General features: G+C 36.2%; 1 protein-coding gene across 3 annotated transcripts in view; it reads left to right on the top strand.

Annotated features, from left to right (window-relative positions):
* The window catches only part of LOC150096963 (VPS9 domain-containing protein 1-like), a 453,159-nt gene that overhangs the window by 11,132 nt on the left and 426,994 nt on the right, over positions 1-15,033 (top strand). For all 3 annotated transcript variants that reach the window (XM_090408053.1, XM_090408054.1, XM_090408055.1), the window contains one exon: positions 107-222. In XM_090408053.1, the coding sequence (XP_090264179.1) occupies positions 151-222 (72 nt within the window). In that variant the 5' untranslated portion in view covers positions 107-150. The remainder of the gene's footprint in view (positions 1-106; positions 223-15,033) is intronic.

Here is a 15,033-nt window from a genome sequence, read left to right as displayed (position 1 = left end):
ATAATTCTTTTAAAAATTTGTATAAAAATAAGATATATTTAAGTGTTTGCAGAGTAGCTTGAATATTTGGAATTATCATTAACTCAGACTGTTTTTTCTGTTTTAGTATAATGCAATGATTATGTGGAACTTTTCTTCTTGTTCTTACATATGGAGAAAAAAAACTGGGCATTTCAGAATGTTTCCAAGGCACTTAATCTCGATCGTGATGGATATTACGAAGTAAGTCTGTGTTTTACCTCAAGGATAGGCTCTAATCATGCTTCATCTCGGTTTACTGTATAATAATAGAATAATAATAAAAACAAATGTCAGAGAGGCATTTTCAGGGACTAAGCTACTAAGAGAAGTGCCCTCATGAAAACTCATATTTTTATCCACACTACTGAGAATCTATCTCAAGAATATATTTTGTTACAGAATAAATATGTATGCTGTGGGCATCTATCTCTTCAACTAGTATGAAAAAAAAAAGAATAAATTATTATATTGCAATCCAGAACTCGTAGTAAATGACTTCAGAAAGATACAGTGAGATAAAATAATTCATAATAGTGCAAGGTGTAGCTTTTTTAATAATAATTAAAAAAAAAAAAGTGACATCTTGGCACAAAAGGATTAACAGTAACCTTACATTATGTTGGAGGTTTAATGGATTTTTTACAACACTCAAAAAGAATTAAATTAGAATTTAATACTTCCTATATTTCATCCTAGTCACTAGGACATCTGCGGGGATTACAAAAACAATTAATGTAACATGCACCCAAAAACTTACAATACTAAGCCCAACCAACTGGGTGACACTAAAGTCCTATCTAGGTGGAGCGCCCTCTAAGGGCGGTAGTAGGTGGCCTGGAATGTAAGGAGGGACCTCTGGTGATGAGTGTTTCCCAAATCTTCGGAAGCTTAATGCAACCGTATTTGTTAAGATTTGGTTGGTTTCTGAGAGCTGCTGCTGCTTCTAAGAAAAGTCTCTCTTTCTTGAATTTGCTGTGGTGGAGCATGGTGGTTTTCTTCCATGATACTCTGTGGGTGGTGTCCAAAACATGGTCAGCCAAGCCTGAATGGCCATAGTTGTGTTTGAAGATGTAAGACTTGTGTTCCTCCAGGCAGATGGATGCTGATCTGCCTGTCTGTCCAAAGTACACAAGCTTACAGGAACAGGGTACTTTGTAAACTCCAGGCAGAGAGAGAGGAGGGAGCTGATCTTTCGTAGAACGGATAAGGGTAGCAAGTTTGCGGTAGGGCTTATATGCTGTGTGTAGGTTATACTTTTTTAGTATCTTGGCTATTTTTTCCGAAGTGCCTCGGATGTAGGGTATGGTGATGGCATTTTTAAAATCTTGTTGACGAGAGGGACGGGGAATGGGGAAGGAATTGATTATTTTTTTGATACTGTGTTCGCTGTAGCCATTGGAGAGGAAAGTTCTGTGTATGTGGTTAAGCTCAGTAGTGAGGGCGATTCCACTGGAACAAAGATTGTGGGCTCTCTTGGTAAGGGTTTTAATGATGCCATATTGTTGTGAGGGGTGGTGGTGGGAGAGTTTGTGAATGTATCTGCCTGTGTGTGTGGGTTTTCTGTATACAGTGAAGGCAAGTGTATCATTAGGCAGGCACGTGACTAAGGTGTCTAGGAAGGGTAAACAATTGTTCTTTTCCTTTTCCATAGTAAACTTTTCCCTTTTCCATAGTTGGTTGGGCTTAGTATTGTAAGTTTTTGGGTGCATGTTACATTAATTGTTTTTGTAATCCCCGTAGATGTCCTAGTGACTAGGACGAAATATAGGAAGTATTAAATTCTAATTTAATTCTTTTTGAGTGTTGTAAAAAATCTATTAAACCTCCAACATAATGTCCTCACAGCACTTCCCAAATTCACAAATCTAATAACTCCTTCACCAATAGCATAGACAGCCATACCTACAAACTATCAAAATATTTATCCAAATCACTCCCCCTCCCACAGGTACTCCCTCTCTTATTAAAAATTCCCTGTACTGCAAAATATTAATAAAAAATTTAACTTTCGCAGATTCTGATATCATGGTCAGCCTTGATTAGTTAACTTTCATTAATGTGCCTTTGGCAGAGACCCTTGACCTCATTAATCCCCCCCCCCCCCCGACATAATTGAATTATGTCTCGGTGCTATGTTGATTATATGTTTTCTTTTTGAACTCATGGCCCAGATACAGTTCAATAGTCAGCATCCTAAATAAAACTTTCCTAGTGGCTTATTATCCCTTTTCCATTTACAGAAAACCCACATATTCAGGAAGATGTTTACACTGTTTATTTAAATAAGTAATCACACTGCCACTCATCCCAACAGTATGACATCCACAAAACACTTACATGCCTAGTCAGAACTATTAACCAATGGTTACAACCTGTATAAAACAGATAAAATACTGAATCCCCCCCCCCCCCATTCTTCCTGCAACCAATACATCAGAAAAGATAGCTAAAGTTCTCTGCAAATATGAACTTCATGTCATTTTCAAACCACTCATTCAACCAGCTATCTTCACCATTATCCTAAAAATCAACTTCATCCTCTTGCATGTCTTGGAGTGTATAAAGTTCCTTATGCCTGCAGTTTAGCCTACTTTGGACAGACTGGTAAGCCATTTAACATTTGCCTTGAAAAACTCAAAAAAAAATTTCATCCATGATCATCTCTATGGTAAGTTGGGAGTAGCAGCTCATGCTCTGGATGCTCCTTTACATACCCCTCCATGTGGGGCACCTGTTCGTGGCAGAGGGGACCTCCCAGTGATGGTACTGGCCCCTTTCATTCTTCCTCTTTTTCTTTGTTTTTCTTCCCGTATTCTTTGCTCTACTTCTCCTGAGTCTTTTTCACTATCCTTTTTCCAGACCACCATCACTGGGATCCAACGCCCTGCTGCCGTGTTTGCCGTGTGGTGCGACCCGTGGACATCTGGAAAGGGGGATCCTGGTAGTCTTGCACTACTTTGGCCCCTGCTTCGGCAAGACGGGTGGTCCTGGATGGTTCAGCCAGGATCAATCGGCTAGTGGGCTTGCCTGCAAGGGTCAACGGTGTTGCAGTAAGTCTCTCACTCCATGATCCAAGGTCAGGATCCTAGACCTGCTGCAGTGCCGTATAGCATCCAGGGTAGCCCTAGCATTCCACTCCTGAGCGCAGTCTTTGCTTGCAGGGTAGTGGGCATCCATGTGTGGCTACATGGTGGGGTGGGGAGCTCTGGCACCGAATTAAAAATTCCTTAAATATGAATTCTTCATCCTCAAAATGTTTCAGGGACCCTAACAAAGTCCCAATCAAGTACTGATAATATAGACACAGCATATGGAAACAGAAGTAAGAAACAAAAGATATCGGATACTAACAAAAATGTACCAACCTTTTTAATCATTCATGCAACAGGTGAAAAACCAATTTGGAAAATGTCACCCTTTATCCCAAAAGGTTTAGAATGACTGGCAGGACCTCCCAAAACTGTCAAGAAATTGTGTTCTAGTGATATCCTCGTGGAAACAATGTGCAAACAACATCCTGAGAAACTACTGAAAGCAATGACAATGGGTGGAATACAAATTGCAGTAACACCTCACAGAACACTCAATTCCAGTAGAGGAATGATATCAGAATGGGATCTCCTTGAAGTTCCTGATGAGGAGATATGTTCAGAGCTTAAAGATCAAGGAATGACGGGTGTGAGGCGCATCCTGATATGCAGGAATGGTTGCCTGGTCTCAACCAAGAACATCATCCTTACTTTTGATACACCTAGGTCTCTGACATCTGTAAAAGCAGGGTATCTCAGCTGTCCTGTTAGAATGTACATCCCTAACTCACTGAGATGCTTTAAATGTCAAAGATATGGACATGCCCAAACTGCCTGTCATGGTTTTACTACCTGTGCTTGATGTGGTAGTAAAGAACATGAAAATAAATATTGCTGTGAAAAAAAGCTAAATGTGTCAACTGTCAGGGAGATCATCCAGCATACTCTCGTGCATGTCAGAAATGGAAAGATGAAACAGAGATACAAAAAATAAAAACAGAACAAAACATAACATATCAGGATGCAAAAAGAAAGCTAGCCACCATTACACCTGTTCTACGATCCTCTTATGCTGAAAAAGTAACAATTAAAAAAGTGCCAACAGCAACTCAAAGATGTATGTCTATTCCACCATTTGATAATTTCACCATATCTGAACTTTATGATCGCAAGTGCTTCTCTGTTGAGTGCATTAATCACAAGACCTATGGCCTTACTCCAGAGACAACTTCAAAAATGGTCCCATTTAATGAAAACTCATCTGTCAAAAAAATTATGGTGGAGACCACTCAAAGATAAACCACCAGACACTCGCACAGAAAAAATGGATACCTCCATACCCACTGAAAGCAAACTAAGCATACCAACTGACCCTAACAAATTTGATGTTTTGAAAAACCTACCAGAGGCAGAGATGGACACTGGCCATCCATACTTCCCTAAAACAGTGGATAAATATAAATCTTACAAAGGTAAGCTTCAACCTCTCGAAAACCAGATGAGCCAATAAAATCAAAACAATAGGAAAATTTTTACAATGGAACTGTCGTGGGATCTGCCAGAATATTGACGATATAAAGATGTTGTTGCAGAAACACAAACCTTTCTGTTTCTGCCTACAGGTAACTTACTTAAGACCCAATGAGGACTGTGCCTTTAGGAATTTCACTGTTGTACGTAAGGATAGAACTGGAGATGGTCCTGCTCATGGAGGAGTAGCTATCCTAGTGGGCAGTCATACTCCTTTCCATCAGGTCCAACTTAATACTTCTCTGGAAGTGGTAGCGATTCGCTTCTCTGTGGGATTCCTTATTACAGTATGTTAAATTTATTTACCACCAAATGCTGAGTTAAATGAAATTGATCTTGATCTTATCTCACAACTGTGAGATAAGATCAAGATAAAGGTAACTTTAACGGTCACAATATTCTATGGGGTAGTGCCAACACTAATAGACGAGGTCGAATCATTGAAAAAATTCTTGATAATAATAACCTTTCCCTTCTAAATAATAAACTCAATACTTTCTTCCATATGCCTTCCCGCTCATATTCCGCAATTGATCTTACAATCTGTTCCCCTTCCATTCTTCCACTGCTCATGTGGAACGTTGAAGAGAACATATATGGAAGTGATCACTTTCCTGTTCTTTGTACAGTGTCTTCACAGGAACCATGTTCACCCACATAGATACCTATATGGAAAATGGATCAGGCTGACTGGAACACTTTCTCTTATCTTGCAAAATTTAATGCTGATGCCAACAGTCAAACACCTATCAACGAAGCTGTAAAATATATAACAGAATGCATTGTCCAGGCAGCAACAATCTCCATCCCAAAAACATCATCTCGATTTCCAGTCTATCCAAAGCCTTGGTGGAACACAGAATGTCAGGCAGCCAAAAAAGATCAACACAGAGCATGGAGCATATTTCGTAGATACCCCACCACATCAAATTTAATAACTTTCAAGCGTGCTCGAGCCAAAGCACGTTTTATAAGACGTCAGAGTCAAAAACAATCATGGATCCAATTTACTACATCAATTAATCAAATGACCAGTCCAAAAATTGTATAGGATAAAATCCAGAAAATGAAAGGCAGATATAGTACACATTGTTTGTCCACCTTAGACTATAATGGAAGTGTTCTTGCTGATCCCAAAGCTTTTGCAGATATTTTGGGAGAAACTTTTACTAAAATCTCAGCAACAGCTTGATATTCTCTGGAATTTTTAATACTGAAAGAGCAACAAGAGAAACAAAGGCTTAATTTTTCTACCCAACATTCTTCAGCCATTTGTCAAGGAGGAACTAAAAAAGAGCTTTCCTACAATCTCACCCTAGTGCAGTAGGACCCGATGACATCTACCATCATCTTCTATGGATCTTCTTCTCTTATTATACAATAGAATCCTTGCAGAGGAAGAGTTTCCAAATTCTTGGCATAAGTCAATTGTCATTGCTATCCCAAAACCAGGAAAAGATCCAACACAAGCAAATAATCATTGACCCATTGCTCTGACAAGCTGTCTTTGTAAGATACTAGAGAAAATGGTTAATGCCAGACTTCTCTGGTATTTAGAAAGCAACAGCTTCTTTCCAATACGCAATGTGGTTTCCATAGACATCAATCAACTTTAGACCATTTAGTTCGGTTAGAAACTTGTATAAGAGATGCATTTCTGAAGTGAGAACATCTTGTCTCTGTTTTTTTTGACATGGAAAAAGCTTATGACACAGCCTGGAGATATGGCATATTAAAAGACCTCTATAACCTAGGTTTCAAAGGACACTTCCCTATATTTATTAAAAACTTTCTGTCCAGGCAAACTTTCTAAGTCAGAGTGGGAAGTACGCTATCTCGACCATATCTTCAAGAACAAGGTGTTCCCCAAGGCTCTGTCTTAAGTGTAACCCTTTTTGCTATTAAAATCAATTCAATCATTGAACAGCTTCCTCCACTGTAGACAATGCGCTATATGTTGATGACTTCACAATCTACTGTCACTCAGGTAACATGAGGGTAATTGAAAGACAACTTCAGCAAGTATTGATTATGTCTCTCTGTGGGCTCTTAATAATGGGTTTAAGTTTTCAACAGAAAAAAGTGTCTGTGTACACTTCTGTCGAAAATGCACTCATCACCCAGATCCTGAACTAAGAATGGGACCTACTGTTATTCCAGTAACTACAGAAACCAAGTTCTTAGGACTCATTTTTGACAGAAAACTCTCATTTCTAGCACACATTCATCAACTAAGAGAAAAGTGCAAAAGAACTTTGAACCTCCTTCGCACTCTATCCTCTTCTGGGTGGGGTGCTGATCGAGCTTCATTGCTCCATCTTTATCGTGCATTTATACGTTCAAAGCTGGATTATGGGTCTCAAGTCTATGGTTCAGCAAAACAGAGTAACCTATGATGGTTGGATTCCATCCATCATCAGGGCATACGGATAGCTACTGGTGCCTTTCGCACCTCACCCACTCCAAGTCTCTATGTAGAAGCAAATGAACTGGCTCTGTCACTTCGACGGAAACAGTTGTCTCTTAATTACGCCCTAAAAATAAAATCTCTTCCAGATCACCCTACATGGAATAGTATCTTCTCTCTGCATTGGGAAGCTCAATATCACACACACATCAAACTGCTATACATCCTTTTGGTATGCATATTTAAGAAACTTTGCAATCTGTTAATATAAATGTTGACAACATTAGCTACACTAAACAAAACAGCATTCCAACATGGCAGGTTTGCACACCATCCTGCAACCTCTCACTTTATAGCTACAAAAATCTTATACCCCATCATCCATAAACCTGCAATTGTTTAATGCACACAGAGCAGCACATGTTGATTTCTTACCCATCTATACTGATGGTTCAAGAACTAACATCTCTGTTGGCTGTGCTGCTGTGTTTCCTGACATTATTATCTCAAATCAGATCCCACCTGACTGCAGTAATTATACAGCAGAGTTACATGCCATTCAGCTTGCACTTATGCATATAAAAGAAAACTGCTACCAAAAGTGTATAATTTATACAGACTCATTGAGCTCTTTACAGGCTATCTCCTCTCCTATGTATAATCCTCATCCAGTACTTTATGAAGTGCTACACCTGCTTCACAAAATGAAAATCCTTAATTTCGATGTTCAGTTCTGCTGGATTCCCAGCCAGCCACATCAGAATCAATTCATCTCACTATTCAGCCACATCTCACTATTCATCATATTCTGGTAGATTGTCAAAAATGTACACGAGAGAGGAATGAAATTTTCACCTATTTATCCAAGCCATATACACGCAGGGAAATGCTAGCAGACTCAGGCAAATTGCATGATGTTTTTAATTTTTTAGAAAGAATTAATTTGTACAAACACATTTGACCATAAATTTGTTTATATGTAAATACTTTTTTTAATTTTTTAATTTTTTTTTAAAGTTAACTTTTATACCTATGTATTATTCATTAGGTTAAATCTGACCAATTATGTATTACCATGGTCCTTGATCTTGTATATTTGTATCACCCTGCTGTAATTTTGTTAATATGTAAATACCATAATGCTAAACTTAAATTTTATGCATCAATGCTGTATAATAATTCCTTTCTGACTCTTTAAGTATTAGTATAATAATGTTTGTTGTAATCTTACTATATGTAGACACTGCTTTCCTTGACTTGCTTTGTATATACATATGTTAACCTATAGTTATCTATTTATGTACTGCTGAAACCTCTGCAGTAATTTTGTTTATATGTAGATACTGCATCACTTAACATACATTTTGTGTATGCATCTTATTTACTACTTTATTTTTTGAATAATCATGTATCTCTAGGACATCTTACCTATTTGTGTACTTTCTAGTAATTCTGTTTATATGTATCCTAAATTCTGTTTCTACTGCATTGCTAAATTTAATTTTCATCCATGCATATTGTATAATAATCCCTTTTTGCCTATTTTTGTGCTGCTATAAAGGCATCTGTTATAATTTTACATATATGTAGATACAGCATTCCTTGGCTTAGTGTTTCATATATTATGTATTAACTTATATTAATAAACTCTGACCTTGTGTGTTGCTGTGCCCTCTGCAACAGTTCTGTTTACCTAGAGATGCTGCTTTACGAAACTAGATTCTTGTACAGATATATTATTAACAATTTTCTGTAAATGCTAATGTTTGTAACCTTTAGTATGGCACAGTATGACCTTTGTAGTTTTTTTGCCAAATAAACTATAAACCAACCAACCAACCAACCAACCAACCAAATCCTTTACATAGGATTAAATGAAAGAAGACATTGTATTACATAGAAGTAGCTATAGGTCTGAGAGATTATTTTTAGAATTGGCATCTGCTACGAACCATTCCCTCAACCTCAACAGGTACAGTTGTATTAATTTGCCAAAGATCTAGGAGACTCATTCTGAGACCAGATAGCCTGAATTCTCCAAATTAACTTTATGGTTATCCATCTCATAGAGGGTATCATATTAGGACTTCAGTTCTGTTTCAGTTACAATTTGAATTGTTTCCAATGATTTATTTTAGTACCTTTGTTCTTCTCACAGTTATAATTTGTGCTTTCAAGATGCTGGGTAGAAAACCAGTGAAATATTGATAAATTCATTAAATTAATTTATTTTATGTTCTTTTAGTGTTGTTTATACTGTGAAGCACTATTATGAATAATCAACAACACCTAAGCTTTTCTTTATGAGTAATGAAGTAATGAAATGGCATTTATCTAATAAAATATATAAAATTATACAGTATTATGCAGTCACCAGTTTCCTGTTTGAATTTTTAACCAAATACTATATATAGGTGAAATTCCAGATGACTGGAAGACAGACATCATGATACCAATTTTCAGAAAGGTAGATAAACAAAGGTGTGAAAATTGCAGACCAATAATGTCACAGTTACAAAATGTTCACACGTATTATACAAAATAGAATCCAGCCATTAATGAATGAGACAATAGGAGAAGATCAAGCAGGCTTCAGACCTGGGAGGTTTACTATAGACCATATTTTTTCCAGTTAATAGCCTGGCTCAAAAGTACCAGGCATACAACTTACCTATATACTGTAGTTTTTATTGACTTCAAACAAATATTTGATTCCATTGACAGGAACAAAATGATAAATATCTCAAAATCTATGATATTAGATTCGGAAATTATTATTATGTGACACCTCCAGGGCATCCAAGGACTCATCGAGAGAGGGCACTCTACTCTGCAACTCTCTGTCTATACCATTTAATCCACTAAGAACACACAACCACTATGTAAAATAGAAAAAAAGGAGTTATGCAGGGTAGCCCGTTCTCGCTAGGTCTACAGATAAATGGCATGAATATCAATCACATTCAATATGCAGACGATATTATTATTCTTGCATAATATAGGGTACAATTAGAATAGACAATAAACATTTTAAATGAAGAGTGCAAAACTTTTGGAATGAAAATCAATCTAAGCAAAATTAAAACAATGAAAATAGGAAGAGATGAGAAAGAAATTTTAATAAGCTTAGAAAACATATACTTTAACAAGTGAAGCAATTTACATATTTTCTCAGTTAATCACAACCTTGACAACACAAAATACAGACTTAACATAGGATGTTCTAATATGAATGAATTAAACAAAATATGAAAAAAAAACAGCATTTCTAAAAGCCTCAAGCTAAAACTCTATAAAACCATTATTATACCTATGGCAATGTATGGAGTTGAGACATGGAAACTCAATCAGAAAGAATTCTGACGTTAACTGGTCAGAACACAAAACAAATGAGCAATTCAAACATGAATTAAACAATAGAGACGATATCATACGTATAATTCTTAAATAGCGATTAAGTTGGTTAGGATATTACCAAATATATCTTGAATGGAATCATTGGAGGAAGACAATTAAAAGTTAGACCAAAAAGAACTTTGAAGGAACGGTTACAATTATCGAGCTTCAGAGAGATGATAGATATGGCCAGATGGCAAAGATTTGTTTATAGGGGGACTCAAGCCATCACCTGACAGATGAGAAAAAAGAATAAGAAGAATTATTATTATTATTAAGAGAAACCTCCAGGGAGTCATCGAGAGAGGCCACATACTATGTGCACCAGCTATCATACTTATTCTTGAATTCATTCACATTGTTTGCACTCACATCCAATGGGAATCCATTCCAATCATGCACCATCCTGTGAGAGAAAAATCTAGTCCTCACCTCCTTCTTAGTGGCATTCATTCTTAGCTTCCAAGAATGCCCTATTGTCCTTTCCCCACCTTCCATAAATGGAAAAATTCCATCAATTGAAATCCTGTACGATATGATCGAGACTTACAAACTTCTGAAAGGGTCCTTTGCACTCTCTCCAGTATATCAGAATCACAATAGAAGCCAGGAGACCAGACCTGTGCACAATAGTCCAAGTGAGGTCTTATCAAGGCCTTATTAAAGAGGCAAAATGACATCCTTATTTTTGCATGTGAACGTTCATTATCTCATTTAATCAATGAGACCAAACGATCATAATGAAATAATTGGTTAAGAGTAAACCAATTAAAGTAATAGAATAAAAATACATAAATACAGTTGTGCAGTGATTGTTAATAATACTTTTTTTTATACAGTTATTAGGATTTGGCTTTTAAAATAATTTTAACATTCCAATATGTCTGATAAAAGAAAAAACTATCAGGCGCAAAATATCCAAACGAAAAGAGGAAAAGGACCGTGGTATTCAGAAACAAAGCAGGACTTTGCACATAAATATATAAAAACTGAAATGGCTAATGTAGTACAAGAGAAAATAAGCAAAACCAAAAATTCTGAGTTCATGACAAGTACTTCTAATAGCGATCCCAGTAATGTCAATAGTAACAGTGAGGGCGAAAACAAAACTGATTTAACAACATCAGCTATATGTTTGTGATTTAGCAGTTCTTCATTCTACATGACATGATGAGCATTACTTACATGTAAGTTAATAGTAATACATTATAAAAACAATATTTTTTAGGTTGGGTTGATAGTATTTGTGATATTAATGAATTTTTGGGCAATAAAATTATTGATTTTTTAAATAAACTAACTTTTACTAATTGCCACTTTGTTATAATTTAATTAAGATTTACAGTAGGTGCATTTACTCTGCATTTGACGAGTATACTCATCTTTGCTTGATTTTAATTACCCATGCAGATGCACATTTTAAGAACAAAATTCCACCGCTAAAGGGATAATTGTCTCTCTCTTTCTGTAAAAAATATAGTTTATGATAATGTTTCATTAACTTATGAATTTTCATTATCATCATCATATTCCGATATGTACCCTCAAGGGATGTACAGGATATGATAGTTCTACATGAAAAATTTACATTATTACTAACTTATGTACAATTTTCCTCCAAATCAGTCTGTTACATGTCGACTCCAAAATGATCAGATCTTATATTTCTGTCTTCTAAGGCACTTTCTACTGTATCAATCCAAATATCTTGGTCTTCCTCTGGGTCTTTTTCCTGCCACCCTGGCAGAGAACACTTGTTTTGCTAATCTTTCCTCGCCCATTCTGTTTAAGTGACCATTCCACCTGAGATTAGCTCTGCTAACACATTCCTGGATGCTGACAATGTCAAGTTCTTTCCTAATATCTTTGTTTTTAATATGATATTGCCATTGATGCTATCTATTCAAACCCCTAATCTTTCTCAGGACTCTCATATCTTCAGTTTTTAGTCTTTGGTCAAGTGTTTTACTCAGTACCGTCGACAGGGTGTAGCATAGAGGCAGCCTACCTCACGGTGCTGTTTAATAAGGATACTCTTTCAGCCATATTGCGGTAGGTGCCGTAGCTAGTGTGGAAAGAAGTTTTTTCCAAGCTTAAACTGATTAAAAATTATTTGCAAACAGCAATGACCAAAGAAAGATTGGTTGGTCTAGCAACTATAGATATCGATAAGGCTGACATAGCTTATAATTTAAATTTAGAATAGCTTATAAACATTTTTATTGTGTGATATCTCCATGGAGCAAACATTTAATTAATATTATTATGTAAACAATTTGCATTAATGTTTCTCTTGTAATAAAAACAAAATAGCAATTGGAGATTTTCTTATATTTTGGTCTTATAATCTATCATGGGTGATATTTAATTGTTTGCCTCAGGGCATGATCTAACCTGGCGACGGTCCTGGTTTTACTTCTAACCAAGCTCTCAGATCCATAAGTTAAAATTGGTTTGAACACTGTCTTGTATATAGCTAATTTAGTGTTTTGACTAATTTCCCTCTTTTTCCATATAAATTTATTCAGTTGACTTACTACCATACCAGCTTTGTTGATTCTTGTAGAAAGGCTTATAAGGTGGAAGAAAGCCACAGTAATACACTGCAGCAAGTTCAAATATGACAGACTATTCATGGAATCAGCCTCAGCCCTTAGGAACATGCCAAACCTCAACAAATTTGGATGCATGAGACTGTCCCAAATTTGGGAAACATACATCAGGAGAACTTCAGCCCAAAGGCCAAGAACACCTAATATAGCCAGCTAGGGGGCACCATCAGGACTTTAGGAAAACTGTAGCTTCCTCGCTTCGTTTCTCATTTGCTATTGTGTAGTACTTGCGTGCACGTCTTTATCTTCAGTTCCCATGAAGATGGCAACGTGACATTGCCGAAATATTGGAAAGTATATATTAAAGTTTGATTTAATTTATATTTCTAGTATACGCTGTCAATTCCTTAAGTATTTAATAATAATAATTTTGTCGATTCTGTTGTCTATTTTCATATTTAATTTACTATATTCACTAAAAATCGTGCCTAAGTAGCTGAAATGTTTTACTTGTTCAATAGGTTCTCCATTCACAATGCAGTTGATATTTTCAATGCTTCTGCCTATTTCATTGTTTTTATCTTGTTACTGCTGACCTTCATACCAAATCTGTTACAACAGTTATTCAATTTAGTCAGGGAGTCTTGCAAACTTATAGCAGATTTATTTAGAAGTGTAACATCATCTGCATAAATCAAAGAGCTGAGATTAACATCTCCACTTTTGATATCTGGTTTAATACCACTTTCCTTCATAATGTGATCCTCCGGCGATGAGTCTTCGGACTCCTTGGAGGTATCAGGAATAATAATAATAATAATAATAATAATATAGATAATGAATAACACAGGGAATAATGTACATCCTTGTCTGACACCAGATTTAATATTAAACCATCTTCCTGTATTTCCTTCAATTCTAACTGCTGACTTGCAACTCAAATAAAGATTAAGTATTGCTTGATATAATGCCCCATTGACACATATAACTGTAGCGTTTTGAATAACTTTTCTCTAGACACCTTGTTATATGCCTTTTGAAGGTCTACAAAACTTAAATTCAGATCTTTGTTATATTCCCATGATTTCTCAGCTATTTGTCGTAAAGTTAAAATCTGATCCTGACAGCCTCTGTTTGGCCTGAATCCAGCTTGTTCTTCACCACCTTCTCTTCCACAATCCTTCTCAACCGTTTCTTAAGTCTACTTGCATATATCTGACCAGGAGCACTCAGTAGAGAAATACCTCTGTAATTCTCACATTCAGTTTTATTTACCTTTTTATATATGGCATTCATCCCGCTGTCTAGGCCTTCTGAACTATGCAGTGCAGCAACTGTAAGACTTTTTATACCTCCATACTTGAGCATTTCTGGTCGAATATCATCTACTCCTGCTGCCTTTCCACATTTCATGCTTTTGATGGCTTTTTCTACTTCAAGTATGGACGTGTATTCCTGACTGCATGCCTGGTCAGTGTTTTTTACTACTGTGCTGTCATCACTGCTTGTTTCATTTGGCAATTTTTTGAAGTAATTGCTCCATACATCAAGGATAGCTTTTTCTCCTGTTTTCATGTCACCTTTACCATTTCTAATTCCTTTTACAGGACTCTTTCCTCCATTTCTGAGCTTTTTTTCAGCAGCCTCCAAAATATCTTGTCACCTTCCTGATATTGTTTTCTATGTTCTTACCAGAATCTTCCCATTACTTTTGTTTAGCTAGTTTTACACAGTGTTTATCTTTCTTTCATTTGTCTCTGTATTCTCTAAGAGCACAAGCTGACTTATTTGCCAGGCACTTTTGGTATGCTTTTTTCTTTTCCTTCACTGCCTCTTTAACTTCCTGTGTCCACCATGGAGTTCTGATTTTTCTATCCTTCCAGATAACTTCACGACATGCCTCTCTATCTGAATCAATCAGTGTTTTCTTCAGAGCTTGCCACTGAATCTCCAAGGTTTGGTTCCTGTTCTCAAACTCTTTCATTTTTCTTGAATAACGTTTGTGTATAGTTCACATCTGAGAGCTGTGCAACTTTTATTCACTTTAAAACTTTCTTATATGTTTTTCTTTTCAATATGAAATTCAATTTTATCCTGC

Source organism: Typopeltis vanoorti, chromosome 18, assembly GCF_054136105.1.
Source record: "Typopeltis vanoorti isolate ZY-2024b chromosome 18, IOZ_Tvanoo_1.0, whole genome shotgun sequence".
In the NCBI taxonomy this organism is placed as follows: Eukaryota; Metazoa; Arthropoda; class Arachnida; order Uropygi; family Thelyphonidae; genus Typopeltis; species Typopeltis vanoorti.
This window is presented reverse-complemented; position numbering and strand designations above follow the sequence as displayed.